The following is a 15903-nucleotide window of genomic DNA, read 5'->3' as shown; positions in this document are numbered from 1 at the left end:
TAATTGGACTTTTAATTTGAGACAGTGAGCTGGTTTTTGGTAACTTTGATAGTAACCCCTGTGAATATACCTGCTTAGGAAAGAAGCAGCTACAGCTGAAGGGAACAGACATTTGTGATTTGTGCATCTGAATGCTGTGAGTGCAAATCTGACTCTGCTGGGCTTTCACATCCATGAACCAACATTATGGCTGGATCTGTTCTGCTGGGGGTTTTTTTGGGTTGGAGAGGATTCTAGGGTGCACTAGGATTAAAAGCACTTGAATATTAAAGAAAGACATTCAAGTCACACATTTGGGTCGCATATTCAAAAATTGGCAGTTGTGTTGAGAAGAGTTTGCACACAGTTGTTGCTAGGTACATAAAGGTTCATCACACATTCCCAATTTTTGAGAAGTATTTTAATACTCTTCATGCATTCATTTACCAGCATGCAAAGTATCATTACCTGGAGAGGCTTTTGTTAGTGATTAATACATCTTGAGTAGAATGTTGTGCTCATTACCATTTGTAAGCATTCTCTCTAAGTCTAACTTAATATTTCAAATGGTTAAAAAGAGAGAAATGATAAAAAAAATATGCTTCCTAATTTTGAAAAATGTGATTTTATTGCAAGAGCCATTTGATTTCTTTTCCAGGATGATGAGAGTCTGCATTTCCTTGACTCCTGTCCATTTTTATACTGCTTTTCATAAGAACCTGTTCTGCCAGAGTTGAAGAATCTTTAGAAAGGTTATTTGAGGGTGTGTAGTACGTGCAGAGGGGCCCAGGGCTGGAATATTAAAGGCATTCTCTGTATACCATTAATATTCCAGCACTGCATTTGGCAACATTTTGATTCTGAAGAGAGTGCACGAGTTCAAGGTCAGAGAGATTGACTTGTGCTGTTCATTATAACCAATTATTGTGTGACAAATGAGTTTGAGATCAGGCTTAAAATTCTGTGAGAAAAATCAATAGTTCTAATCAGGGCCTTTCAGGTCATTTACCACCCTACCTTTTGTTACTTTGTCAGAAAAGAGCAAGATAAAACCTGTGTGACAGTGGGTTGCCTCTGTATTGTTACCTTCTATTTGAAACATATTTTGATATCTTGAATTATATTAATAGTTTAATTGGTTTTGGAAACTTTTAAATTAGTTCCAATTTGTAAAACTTTTTTTATTATTATTTTTTTTAGTATTCTGATCGGATTTCTCAAGCGGTATTAAAGCTTTTCTGTCTAGGAAGCAGTATATCCAAGTCCTAAACCAGGTTTGAGCTGTTTGTCTGTAATGAATAGCAAATAAACCTTAGCAGCAGTTGCACTCCACTAATAATAGCCTTGCTTTGGTATCAGGGAAAATTTAAAAAGCTCTTCCAAGTTACAGCTTTACAACATATGAAACAATATTATGTTGTTTTGACCAAGCTGGGCATCTGTTTAGAATTTTATAAATTCTTTTGTTTCTTCCTTTGTAGTATCCAGACGAAGATGAAGAAACTCGGTTGTATCGCTTGAAGATAGAAGAGCAGAAGCGCCTGAGAGAGGAGATCCTGAAGCAGAAGGAGCTGAGACGGCAGCAGCAGGCTGGGGCCAGGAAGAGAGAGTTGCTGGAGAGACTTGCACAGCAGCAGCAGCAGCAGCCTTGCTCCCAGCAGTCCTACATGCAGCACGAGGAGGACTCCTCCGAGTTCCCCACCAATGGCAGCCCCTACATACCCCACTCGGGCTTGCAGACCCGGCACAACGTGAAAAACAGACTCCTTGTTAGAAAGCAAGACCCGGTAGTCGCAAACATCCACCCCAAACCCTCAGATTTCCCCCAGGGTGCCGCGGACGGGCAGTACCAAGGACAGCAGCTGAAGCCAGTGAAGCAGCTGAGGCAGACTAGAACAGTTCCTGCCGGTCAGCCTCAGACGCCCCAGAAAGTGTTACAGAGCAAACCTGCCGCGGCAGCACTGCCCACGCCACAGGCGGCTCGAGTGGCCTCCGTCCCCGCCAGGCCCCAGGAGCAGAAGCCAGGGGTGAAAAGGACTGTCATGCAGCGGACAAACAGTGCTAGTGATGGGCCCCATGTCGGCAGCAAAGTCAGGGTGATTAAGTTGTCAGGAGGGGTAAGTTTACAAGGCTCATCTCATCTGTGTGTCTCCTCGTGGTTTGTTTCTGTGTGTTTGACTCTGTGTAATCCCAAAATAAAATATGGGCCTGAGCTGGTGAGGGAAGTAACAGGTTTAGTGTACCTGATAATCTATATATTATATTTTCAGAACTGTAGTTTATTAGCAGTTATTAAACAATTAGTGTTTCCTGTAATGCTTTACTGCCAGGCAGTTACCAATGAAATCATTTTGAAATACTCCCTTAAGTTGTTACTTGGAGTCTGAAATCTGAAAGACCTCTCAACTGAACTCCTTTTCCTTAAGGCTGATAGGTCTGGTAATTGTTCAGAGAAAATAGTTTAGGTGACTGTATTTTAGTTAAGGTTTGGTTTAAAATGACCTGCTTCTTCGGTAAGTGAGGCCACCTAATTTAGTTGTGTGCAGATGTTGGTATTAGTATGGTTTCTACTCAGAGGAAGATGGTTTTTATTTTCTTGGGAAGCAAGCTATGAAACTAATTTAAGCAGTATGTTTGCGAGGGGTGTTTTTTGTTAGAGGCTGGGTTTAAAATGTTACCATTTGACGTCTGCATCTAAATGAGATTTCCTTATCTCTTGATGAGGGGTCTTTTATCTGCAGTGTGTCCCTTGAGCACTGGTGTGGAGGACTCACAATGATGGTCTTGAGGACAGTGTGCCAATTTAAAATTCAAGGTTTTGGTGAGAAAGTCTCTCGACCAAATTTCTTCTGTCATAATGAAAAGACAAGTTAATTTGTTAGGGCTCTAAAGAAACTAAGATGAAGGAACATAGAGATCATGTTGTCAGTGTTTGAAGTCTGTCCTTGAGTTTATGCTGAGGAGGAAAGAATGATGTGATGTAGCAGCACATTGGAGGTGTTTTTTCTGGAAGAATGCTTTCAAATTATTTGAAGAATTTTATAGGGAAAACAAATCAGTGTGTAACAGGGACTGAACAAGGCCTTGGAGGCTAGGCTTTACTCTGTAGAAATGGGAAGTTGAAATGCCAAAGTCTTAACTACTTTTTATTAATGTTTTTCTACAGCTCATAAAACTTAATTACACTCAGAACTGTGAATTGCATAATGTCTGTATGGTCTTTCCAAATATTAACATACAGGGCATTATTCACTACATAGACATCCTGCACTTCAGGTTGTTGTCAGTTTTAATTCCTCAGACATGGTAACTTAAGTACAGAAGAATAAAGTGCAGGAAGCTGTAAGAAATTAATTCTGTTGAGCTAAAAATATTTATATATAAGTGTGTCTGCAGGAATCCCAGTGGCCTGCAAGAGGTATGACAGGTTTGTGCTTCATGCATAATTGAATAAAGCAGTCATGCACAACTTCTTTTATTATGTGGTGAAACAAAACAATGCCAGTCACAACTGTATACAGCTCCTTGTAACAAATAATTATCAGTGCCCACAGCAGCATTCACAATGAAATAATTTTTATCACAGTGCCCTATTTCAGAAGACCATGAATGATTTGTTTCAGAAAAGTCTCATGGTAAGCAAGAGCAATTAGCTTAATTAAATGCATGTGTAACTCCTCTTTCATTGTGTACAGAAGCAGATTTACTCTGTCCTCGGTAACTTTCAGATACTGAGGTTTCAGCAAGGTGTAGCAGGTTCTTTACATGTAGTCTTTGTCACTGTTTCCATGTTGCCATGGACTTTTAAAGTTTCCTTCCAGCTGTGGGAGAGTGAAAGCAAGCATTGCAATTAGCTGTTAACACTGATCAAGATAGTTGAGTAATTATTAATCAGTTAGTGGCAAGCTGAATCTGTGACTTCATTTCTTTGACGACACAAGGAAAAAAGTAAATGTTGAGCAGCAGGGCAGACAATATTCTAGTCCATTTCTGACAGGATTTAAAAGAAGAGTTAAAAGGTGCTTGGGCTCTGAATACTATCATGATTGGAGATTATACTTAGTTTCCACTGCTTTAGTCCTGCCACATGCTTTATTTATTTTCACAACTTTTGCCTGAGCATTAAATATGAAGCAAAAGCCAAATCTCATTTCCCCTAGCCATTCTCTTTAGCATGTAATATTGCTTCCTTTTACTCCTTGTCTTTGGCAAAGAGTTGCTGGTATCTCTTACCTTTATGCACTGGCTCCATCCTGCAGCTAAGCATCCCTGCCCTTGCTCTCTGTCTAATTCCTTGTACTCTTTTCCTTTCTTGGACTCTCTTGTGCAGAGGTGTTTTGAATACATTAGTACAAATGAGGTGGCTCATGATTAGACAGAATGCAGGTTCCATTTTGAAGCTCACTGGGTTCAAGTAAAGACCTGGCAAGTCTCTGCTGTTGCAGCTGTGCACAGCACCATTGGGGAGCTCTCAGCTGCAGGAGCTGCTGGAGCCCGGAGCTGTACTAACTCTGTCTAGGCAAGCTGGCCTAAACCAGAAGCTGGTAACAAGGACTGTTATTAATTCAGTAGGGCCTGCTGTTGAACCAGGATTCAATGGTTTGGTGTTGCTGATGGTGTTTGTTGTGTAACAGTTAAGCAGTGTGGTGTGTTGGTGAGAACTGTGGAGTACAGATACTGTCAGAAGAGAATGGCTTCTTTTCCTGAGGATGGTGTCTTTACCAGGCTGAGCTTTTGTCTGTGTGGCTGGGCACAGCAGTGCTCCTGAAGATCTCTGACCTGCAGGATGAAATACCCCTTGGGTCCTTAAAAGATAAGATGGTCTTTCATCTGTTTCCACAATATTCTTTTGTGAGAAGATTTTATTTCTGGAATTTCAAGAATTACCATGTAAATTCCAACAATATTTTAACTTGTTCAGTTTTCCTGATGCATAAGATGCCTTAATTTATGACTTCTTCAGGAAACTGAAAGTAGAAAATGATTCAGCATATCCAGTATGTCAGACTAAGTCTGTGTATCAAGGTGACGTGTTAGGTACTCTCAATAATGATTTTGTCTGTTGATGGTTTTTTATTTTTTAAATAAATCCCACCCTTCACCTTCCCCCCAATACTGATTTGCCCATCCCTTTCTAATATACGTACAATTTATGCAGGAATGGCAGTAAAGTGAATAGTCTTCCATTTTAATTACTCCTTTAAATGTTATGTTCCTGGAAAATTATACAATGTTTAGCGCATGGACTTGGAATTTTTTTGTTGCTGGTTTGGTTTTGGATTGAGTTTTTTTGGGGGAAGGGGGTTGGTTTTGGGGGATTTTGGCAGGTCTTTTTGTTGCTTTTTTTGGTTTTGTTCTTGGTTGTATTTTTTCCAAGGAGAACCAGATACCTTTCGATGGATCCAGTATGCTTTGTTTTTGTGGCATTTCTTCAGAGCTGTCCTTTGCAGATACAAAAGCGCAGTGTATTCACTGAGTATTCCTATTTGTAAATTTTACTAATAAAGCATCTGAGACTTGCCAGGCTTTCTAAGGAGCCTGAGGTAATCCTAAAGTTACTTGTAAGTATAAAGTCAATGAGAGTGTAGGAAAGAAACACCCTGATAAATCACTTTAAAATATGATCATAAAATTATAGAAAATAAGGGTGAAAAGACTGTTGAACTGATCTATCTTGAAGGGGGGGATGAACTCTATAGTATCCCTGACACATTTGTCCAGCCGTTTTCTGAGATCTCATGATTGCAGATTTCCCAGCTCATCTATTCCAGTATCAAATGTGTGTATTTAGGAGAATTTTCTTAGTGCTCAAATCACATTTTCTTGCTGTAATTTTGATTTTCTGACTATTTGTGTTATACTTGAAGAAAGACGGGGAAGAATTTCTCTCTCCTTGTGCCTGTCTCTCTTTTTAAAGATACCTTAACTGTTTCTGAGCTCTAATATCTTTCATTCTCTCTTGATGAGTCATGTTTTCTAACACCTTGGCTGTCTGTGGTGCTCTTTGGGCTCTCTGTCATCAATCTGTCTCTTAAGACTTCTAGTACCAAATGCAATTGAATTCCTTAAGTCAATATATTCAGAGTTGTTTTTAGTCCTGGAAGAACAGGTTTGTACCAGCTATAACCTTGGATATCTTAAGATCATATGAAATATGTGCTGAATATGTTTTCGATTTAATTGGAGGTTCTGTGGTAAATTGCAATATCTTAAAATCTCTGTATCATTGTCATCTTATGTTGTTGTTGGATGATTTCTCTCTTAGCCAGAAAATGTCCTGCCATGCTCAGAGAGCTGTGTGTCTGTCCCAAAGGCCTGAAAATGCTGGTTCTTATACTGCAACAAGAATACACCAATCTTTGTCTCTGGAAGGCTGCACAATGAGGGTTTTTTCATAAATACATATATAGATAAAATTACATAAAAATCTTGGTGTTCCCTGTTACGTTACAAGCAGTATCTTACAAGTGATCCTAATTCCTGAAAACCTGAAATGTTTCATATGAAAAGCTTGAAAAAAAGAGCTGGCAAGTTCTTACGTTGGAAAAGCCTGTCACAAAAAGAGTCTTTGGATTGCAAAAACAAGATGGAAATGGAAGATGGACAACTTCGTTCCTATTTCAAGCAACTGGGAAGTGTGAGATGAACATGGAATTCTGAATATGGAAAAAAGATACTGATTGAGATGATTCTGGTTTGATAATTTTATCAACCAACTTTGCTTAATGTTTGTACTTGTTTATACTTGTATGTGTATATTCAAGTTTAATTAAAAATGTTTTACTTGAAAGCTCTTTAGTGCCTTTCATCTGAATATGTCAGGAATTGCAAACACTAAGAATTGTGCCATTTGTGTGGGAAGTTCATGAGGGAGCCCTTTCCCCAGCCCTTGACAAAGAAACTCTTGCCCTGTACGGTCCTGTAACTTTTTAAGAAACGGGAGAATGGCTTTGGTGTTTATTTGTATCCCGCTGTTGGAAGGAGGCATGGATAGTGCCCTCCTAGGCTGAGGGAGCTGCAGGAGCCATATCTGAATGCCCAGGTACCATGGCAAAATGGGCAAGACCTCTGAAGCAGCATTAATGTAAATGCTGTTGAAGAAGGACTCTGCCTGCCATAACCTGCAAGATTTCGCTCTGGAAATATTTCACAAATGGACATTATTTTTCTTAATTGTAAGAAACTGTTGAAATGTGTCCAGAGGAGGCCACAAAATTGGTAAGGGGACTGGAGCACCTCCCCTCTGAAGACAGGCTGAAAAATTTGGGGCTGTTCTGCCTGGAGAAGAGAAGACTCCAAGGAGACCTTATAGAACTTTTCTTAAGGGGCTACAAGAGAGCTAAAGAGGAACTTTTTACAAGGGCATGGAGTGAAAGGACAAGGGGAATGTCTTCACACTGAGGAAGGGTAGATTTATATTTGATATTAGGAAGAAATTTTTTCCTGTGAGCGTGGTGAGGAACTGGAACAGGGTACCCAGAGAAGCTGTGGATACCCCATCCTGAAGTGTTGAAGGCCGGATTGGATGGGGCTTTGAGCAACCTGGGATAGTGGAAGGTGTCCATGCCCATGGTAGGAACATTCAAAAATGAGTAATAAATGGTGTCCTCCCAGACCTCCAGTGAGAAGGTCCCTATAGAGACAGACTGTTTCATGGATTGGGGTCAGGAGGTGGGCTGTGCTGTACTCTTTAGGGCATATTTGATTACTGGGAAAAGGAAATAAAGGGCCATGTGTGGGCACACTTAGCAAATGAGAATTAAGGTGACAGCCAAACCAGACACAGATAATACATTTTATGGGCTTCTCATAAAATGTGTGAAAGGGGGAAGAGAGATTTACCTAAATTGAATCTGACTTTGCTATGGGTAACTTGGATCTAAAGTGCAGTAAAGTATTTTCTGATGCAGACTGTCCTCCTGTTCTTTTCCTCAGGAGACTTTTAACTAGTGTGTTGAAGAAGAGTGCAGCTTGCTCCTGGACGCCCAGAAAGCAGAGCGTTTGTTGCTTGTCACTCTTAAGTCTCAAAGGAGTTTCTCTGCCACAGTGAATGTTACAGTGCAGAATTCATATCTGTAGGATGTTGGTGTAACAGAGTATCTTGGAGCCCAGTTTCCTGATAAAGACAGCTGTGACACCACTAAAGTGCTTTACAAAGAAAAAGAGTCAGATTTCATATGAAAATGCAGTCTCTTAACTTGGGAGGCAAGCTTGCAGAAGTTGTACAGTTTAATATTTTGAGAAGTCACATGCCTCTGTTGAAAAGTTGGACCACTTGGAAAGAGGCCTTTAGTGCAGAGGTTTGGCTTTTGAGTTGGGAGTGTTTGGGGTGGGAGGGAGTGGGGGTTGTCTTTATTAAGACTTACCAGGAGCTTCAGGAAGGACACAAGTGGAATTTGACTTGCCAGTAGTTTTAAGCTTCAAGGAACTTGAGCTAGAAAGGTCAGACAGAGCAAAGGAAGGGGAGTTGTGCTGTGCAGGTTTCTTATACCCAGTGCTGGCTTTCTATGCCGTAGCTGGTGTCCAGCTGGGAATTGCTCCTCCAGGAGCTTTGGGCCATCACAAGTTTGTATCGCTGATATTTCCCAACAGGCTGTTGGTCTTTATCTGTATGTCCAGTCTTTGCTAAAATTCCCTGTACAAAAACCTCTCAGACTGGCAGCTGAAAACAGAACCAGAAAACTTGGCTTAAAACATTGTTTATCTATATTACATATCTTACAGAGGACACATAAAAATGAAGGTATTTTTGAGAGTATTAGACATGTCCATTCCAGAACCTTGATTTTGCTGTAGGTTTGACATACAGTTTTTATTATTTTTTTCATAATGAGCGGGTGGGTGGTTTAACTAAAAACCATGTAGTTGTGATTCAACACTGATTCAGCGTGATTCAAGCTGTGCTTTCACTCCCAGTGAAACTTCATGCACCATGGGTATGGCTGGGACTCTCCTTGGCCAGTCCTTCTCCATGCCTGAGTTCTCCTTTCAGGCGGATGAGGAGATACTTCAGTTAAGAATTGTGTTAGTAGATGGGATTAAATGGAATTAGCTGCTTTTTCTGCAAGACATTTTCTTCTTGCTATTCTGACTTTTCATATACCATTAGGCACAGAAGATACTCATCGCATCATGGCTCACTGAAGCAGTGTAGCAGTGTCTTTTTATCACAGGAAGGGAACTATTTCTGCATTTTATTTATTTATTGCTTAGTCTGGGTGCTTTTGCTTGGGTTAAGTTTGGCCTAACAATTTCAGGCTAGGAAAAATAACCCCTGAGTGACTGACCAGTGTCAGAAGTGTCTTTTTTCTCTGGTGTGAACTGGGAATGATCTGTCTCTTTCACCACTTTTGTAGTTTGATGTAGCTTATTGCTGTGTGTACTCTTGAGTCAAAACTAGCCCATTAATATGTCTTAAACTAGTTGTTAATGATGAGTTGTCTGTTGATAGAGTGCCATTTTCAAGCCTGGTGGGAGAGCAGTTTTCTTAACTACTGCTATTCTTTAAAAAAAAAAAAAAAAAAAAAGAACCTTTTAAAGGTCCTGGAAGGCCTGGGAAAAGAAAAAAAGGTCTCCAGGTGTTTCTCATTGGCGTTTGACAGATTGAAAACAGATCTTCAACTGTTCAGAAACAGTGCTTGGTCATGTCACTCGGTTGTGGGATATTTGGCAAGTGATTAGGCTTCCTATTCCCAGGTCCCCAGTCTGTCAGCCAGCTGTATCAAAGTGGTAAAGCGTTTGGAGCACCAGTCAAAGTGAAGTAACTCATTATTAGGGGTTTGCTTTTTAATACGTGTTCCTGATAATTGTAGTAAAAAAATACTTGTGTATATTAGATGAAGGTCGCTGCTGTTCTGTGTGGTTGTTGCTTTGCATTTCTTTCTCTTTGTTATGTGTGGGTTCACACCTGTCTTGGTAGATGTCTGTCTGGTTTACCGCAGTCAGTTGCAGCATCAGTAAAATACAAGTTCACCTATGAAAACCTATATAGCTCATGAACAAATAGTCATTTCTCTTGTCCTGAAAGTAAAGATGAATTTAATAACCAAAAGAATATTTTCCTCCCCCAACTACTGTGATACTTTAAAGGTGCTAATTTCTAGAAATATTGACTTAAACTGGTAAGAGGTGAAGGGTTTCTCCTTTCTTACAAGAAATCAATCACAGTACAATTTTGGACTGAGATTTCCCTAGAAGATTTAAGTCTTCATCGTGCTACAAAGAATTTGAGTTGTAATGCATCTCAGAAAAGCTGACAACGTTTTGCTTCCCCATGTTATTTTTACACAAATTGACCAGAGTTTATTTATTCCCTTTAAGTGCCTTATCCGGCATGCGCATCCCTTTGCTATTGGATAAAGCAATTTTGAATTAGCTTTACAAAGATTACATGGATAGACACAGCATTGTGGTGGTTAATAGAAACCTGTGCAGTGAGGTCTGTGGGCTGCAAGATCACTAACAGTGCCAATGACAGTGAAGTATGGCCTTATCGAAAGGAGAATTCATAAGAGGCTGCCCTGGGACACTGCACCACTGTCCTTCTGTGTATCCTGACAATGTTATCTGTCCTCTCAGTACGGAGTATCAAATGTCTGTCACGAGTACAGAAATTAATTTAATGTCACCTGAAGACATGCAATTAATCTTTTAGAGGTTTTCATAATACCTTTACAGAAAGAGTTGCCAGTTTGGCGGATTTGGATTTTGGGGTTTAGCAGAAGATAAGGAAAATTAATTTTTCATCAGGGTTAATACAAGCTAGCAGGGCCACAAAGGCTGAGAAAAATGGTTTGGGAATTTGTCAAGTGTTGTCACTCTAGAATAATGCTGCTTAACGTCTGATAGGTGTAATCAAGAGTTGAGATTTCTATAGAGGGGGATTAATCAATTTGCTCACTACAGAATGCAAGTTGGTGATACCATTCCTTCATGGGGTTTAAGAATGAAAATAAGATTTGATCTGTCAAATTGCAAGCAGCTCTGACAGTATCAATAGGCATTTTTATCAGTACATTTTAAGGCATTTGTTATAAATAAATTTGTCCTGCTAATGTTGGTGGCAAATAAACTTCATCATAAAACTGTCATAATGATTATGACAGGGGGCTTCAGCTTGCCAAATTCAAGCAGTCCTTCATAAAATTCTGCTTTTAGGATTTGTGATTTCATATTTGACAGAATTCTGTGTTGCTCAAAACACAAGACTGACTATACATAGATCTGTATAGTGAGAGGCTGATGAAAAACAGCCTTGATAGGTATCAGTGAATTGGTTCTAAAAGTCATGGCCGTTGAATGGCATCAGTTCTTTTTGTCAGTCAAGTTTCAGGTTAAACTGCAGATTCTTCCAGAGCAGAGGTTTGAAAAACATTCACCATGTGAATATCAAATCCTTTTACCTCAATCTTTTGAGCTTTGTTTATATACACGCACTATTTGAAGTTAACTTGCTTTGGCACTGCTCACAATCTTTCAGTACTTGAATTTGAAAGATATTTTTTATACTTACCCCCAAAGAGAACTCCTGAAACTTAAAAAAGGCATTTTCATTACTCCAGCTTTAATTGAAAAATAGAAAAGTTTCTTTTAAGAGAACTCTTTGCTGGTTAGATCTTAGGAAGGCAGACCCTTTGTAAAACTTGGAAATCTGGTGCTCAAAACTCGTGATGATTTATAATCTAGAAATTAAGGAGTGGGCAATAAGAGGAAAACATTCTTCCTTCATTGATTTGCAGACAAAAAGTAGAAATTCATTTTCTGCACAGGACTTTAGAGGAAATTTGAAATACAAAATCTGAGCTTGTATCAGTCAGTCCCAGGTCTCTGTGGTCGACTAAGGCATTCTACCCAGGGTCAGCATTTTGTACATCAATTTATGTGAGACAGGCCATGATGATGAATAGATGTATTTCTGAACAATTCAGTGCAGCCCTGTGCTTTGTAAAATACTCTAGGAAAGAAAATGTATTTTGACATGGGAAGGCTTAAAATTTTAATACCTCCTTCTGTTGCTGCATATTTACATCTGGGGAGGGCAGTGATGTAAGCTGATGAAAAATAACAATACAGAAGTTGTTATTTTTATTTAAGAAAAGCAAAAGTTTGTTTAAGATGAGCTAGACCTGAGACATTTTAAGTAGAAGAGATGTTAGCAGTTTAGCTTCTGTGATTTAGATGTCATGTGGGGTAGCTACTGCAGTACAATTTCAGTGGACTTACCTGCTTGCCTGTAATTTGCTGTGTGTTTTGGTGCCAGTTCGTTGTACAGCTCATGAGGGAACATCAGGAGTCAGCATATGTGCACAGTTCTCTTAACAGCTGTGTCCTTTCCTCCAAAATACCAGTGTTGTCTTATGAGCATGTGACCTGTCAATAACATTCTGAGGTTTTGTAGCTTTAAGTTCAGAAGTTAAAAAGCTCTCTTCAGGTGTTTTGCTTGACTTGGTTCTTCATTGTTGTACCTGGAAAAGCCACTTGTCTTGCATAGAAGTTTAAAGAAGGATGGTGGTGGTGAGAGTAGTTTGCCGCTACATGGTACTACATTCTTCATTTTGTCTTGAACAGTGTCCTTTCACTGTCCTGTCTTTAACCAGTGGAAAAGGAATTGCTGCTAAAATGTGTCTTCTGTGTTGTTTTGCTTGTTGGCACACGTCACTTAGCAGTCACTTTTGGTTTTTATTAAGAAAACCACCAGGTTTTAGCTTCAGTTGAAGGCAGGCTGCCTGGAACAGGAACTGATGTCTTGCTGACTTGCTCAGCTCTGTTAGGCCTGGAGCACCGTGTCGCTGACTCACGAGCCTCTCTTGAGAAGCAGTGCTGCAGTTTTGTCTCGGCTTCCCCTCTTCGAGTCGTCTAAAAACCAGTAAATGTTCAGAGCAGTAATGTCAAAGTAGGGGTTAATCCCGTTGCCTTCGTTTTCCTTCTTTTTGCAGGAACAAGTAAAGCTTGTTCCATCCCCTTTCTGTATTGTTTTGTGTAGGTTTTCTTATTTCTGAAACGGATCAATTCATTAAAAAGTCCAGAGCGTTCCACCTTTTCAGACTCTTGCAGAAGCATCATGGTAGCAGCAAAGACCAATGGTAGCATTTGAGACCCCAGCAGGGAGCAAACCCCATCAGATTTTTCATCAGTGCAAACCAGTGTTGTGTGCTAATGCCTTTGACTCTGTTACAGTTCTGTGTTCAGTTTATATAGTTTTATTTGGTGGTAATTGAGCTTGGTAGTTAAATATTTGGTGGTTGATGGCCATCCTAGACTTTTATGTGAAATGATTGTTTGCTTTTGAAATTTCAGTAATGAGCATGTTGGATGTGTTTTGTACCTGAGGGCTTTGCTCTCAGATGTGCTTCCGATGTGCTGGGCTAATTTTTTGGTTTGGAAAGAAATGGTTGCAAATATTTATGGTTCTCACAGCAGGCATTTAGCGGAGATTAGGTTTTAATTCCCAATTATTGCATTTAAATTCCTCCTAGAATTTTTTTGTTCCTTTTAGTTTCATCATCTTCCAGCTGCTGTAGGGTTGAATAAGTGAAATTATCTGATCAAGGCATAGAATTTATGGTGATGCTGATATCAGAACTAATACTAAAACGAGGAGGATTTAATGCTGGTAAGGTTTTTTGCATGTGTTTGGGGTTTTCAGGAGTGCTCTTGCTTTTGTATTTTTGAATACAAATTGAAGACAAACTGAAGCGAAAGCTTTATAATTTCTCACTCATTGCTGCTCTCAAAGCTTTATATACAAAACTTTCCATGAAGACTTGGTCCCATGCAGTTCAGCAGAGAAAAAACCTGTTTGTGATCAGAGGTGGAAAAGACAGATGCAGATTTCTGTTGCTTTCTCATTTTGGACACTGTGGACAAATGCCGTGACGAGCTTTAGGATTTTCCCTGTGACAGATTGTGCTTTTGAGTTTAGTGCAAGGAGGTTTGAAGCTCATTTCTCTGGGATTGAAGTACTTGAGTTCTTGAGAAGTTGGAGCGGTGGAAATTGAAGTACCGAACTTGCAAACATGAGACTGGCCTATATACCACAGACTCTTTCTTATCAAATCTTAGCTGAGCCTTAGTAACCAGACCTCAGTAGGTGTTTCTTTTGCTTTTCTTTAATGTAGAGAGGTACCGATTTGTATTCTCAATGAAAATAGTCTTGCTTTTAGACCATAAGTCTGTTCCTTCTGCACTCCTGTGTTTTGTCTCCTTATCCACAAGAATTGTGCCAACTAGCATGAAACCCTCTGGTTTGTGACGTGTTACAGATGCAAAAGGAGTTTTAGCTTGTGAATATTTAAGGGAAGGGGAAAAGAGAACTTTCCAAAAGTGCTTGCATAATATTTTACTTTTTCCTTTAGACATGCCTTCTGTTTGAGAGCTTTTGTGGGGTTACCAGGGGTTGGTTATGGAGTTAGTCAAAGCCTTCCCCCTGCAGATAAAATGTTCACTAGTCTAATGTTGAAGCCCTGTCAAGGTGTAGGTACTGCTGTTGAAACCATGCAATAATACGATGTGTGTCACAGATGCAAAAGTACCTGATCTGTCAGAGTCTGCTAGTTCTTGCTCCATGGAATTTTCAGTGATTGATCTAACCTGGCCAGGCAGACACAAATTCAAGAGTCACTGTTTGTAGAAGAAACACCAGCCTTTTGGGTAGAGGCAGTGGAAGGGAATAATTTTTCTCTCAGTGCTCTAAGCTCATGGTTTTACTGTGCCTGATTGCACCAAGAGATGTAATGGCAAGAGTTATCTTGGATGAGAGAGACACTGAGATGGTGCTTCACTGTGTTTATGATCACTGTGTTTATTATTACAAATGTGTGGAATAAGAGCTTTGTAAGGCAAACAGAAAAACACCTTGAGGAACTGTTCCAAGTACAGATGGTGTCCGAGGAAGGGGATTGCTTAAGAAGCTGCTGGTATAGAAGTTGGCAGAATCAGTATGCAATTCAAAATAAATACCAGTTTTTAACTAAAGGGAGGTTGGAGGTTTAAAGCTGAACACCTCCACAGTTCTTTGCTCCTCCTTCTGCAATGTATATGTTTCTCTTTATATTAAAAAAGGAAAGAAAAGTAGTAAAAAAATAACACACACCGTAGTTCACATGTAACCTAGAAGGAAGAATGATTTGGAAACAGAAGTGAAAACATCTTGTTGCCTTGTATGCAAAAAGACATGATTGACTATTGTAATTATAATAAAGCCTGAACAAAGTAAGCTGTTTTTCAGATAGCAGGGATTTATTTTAGGCTGAAGTGCAATTTCCAGGCTGAGCCTTGGCACGCGCCTGCCACAGCCACCAGTTTACTTTAGCAGGCAAAGCTCTGGACACTGTGAATGAGCTGGAATGTGGCAGGAGTCTGCTTATGGTGAGGGTGTGCAGTGCCTGGACACTGAGCTGCTGTTGTGTTGTTGATTTCAGCAGGGGGGAGAGGATGCTGGCTTTTTTCACCCAGAGGGCCAACTCCAGCGACCTCAACAACCCCCGGAGCCGAAACAGCAGCCAGTGCGGAAGGTCACATTGACAAAGGGAATGCAGCAGCACCAACAGCAGCAGCAGGGACAGATCCATTCACCAGCTCCTCAAGGAGTCAAAAACATCCAGGGAATCCATCAGCCTAAAAAGGTGATTTTTAGTTGCATATTGCTGCTAGAAGTTTCACTGTCTAGCTATGTTGCTCTATTAATAACCAGCATTCTGTTTGTCAATTGCTAGCGCAGGGCTGCATGGCCCAGGAGATGCATAATTGCATATACAGCTTTTAATCTAGAGAGACTTGTTTGTACCCAGCACAGACTGGCAATGCCTGCAGGTTGCTTTATCTGCTGACGTTCTGGCCAGCTCAGCACTCCCTGGGGAAGTGCATGTGTCCCAAGACAGCTACTGGAGGAGATGGTAACCAACGTGCTTTCTGGCTTTAAAACCA

At 40.1% G+C, this 15903-nt stretch overlaps 1 protein-coding gene across 6 annotated transcripts in view; it reads left to right on the top strand.

Moving 5' to 3' along the window:
• The window catches only part of RBM33 (RNA binding motif protein 33), a 96321-nt gene that overhangs the window by 66175 nt on the left and 14243 nt on the right, over positions 1–15903 (top strand). For 3 of the 6 annotated variants that reach the window (XM_066200874.1, XM_066200858.1, XM_066200865.1), the window contains exons 15-16: positions 1461–2096; positions 15399–15602. In XM_066200874.1, the coding sequence (XP_066056971.1) occupies positions 1461–2096; positions 15399–15602 (840 nt within the window). Of the gene's footprint in view, positions 1–1460; positions 2097–6244; positions 6774–15398; positions 15603–15903 lie in introns of those variants that run through there. The other 3 variants (XM_066200883.1, XM_066200901.1, XM_066200892.1) reach the window with 3 other exon arrangements.

Source organism: Chamaea fasciata, unplaced genomic scaffold, assembly GCF_029207755.1.
Source record: "Chamaea fasciata isolate MVZ Bird 193981 ecotype frontalis unplaced genomic scaffold, bChaFas1.0.hap1 SCAF_1, whole genome shotgun sequence".
NCBI classification, from domain to species: Eukaryota; Metazoa; Chordata; class Aves; order Passeriformes; family Sylviidae; genus Chamaea; species Chamaea fasciata.
Note: the sequence above shows the minus strand (reverse complement) of the source record. Positions and strands in the feature narration are given on the sequence as shown.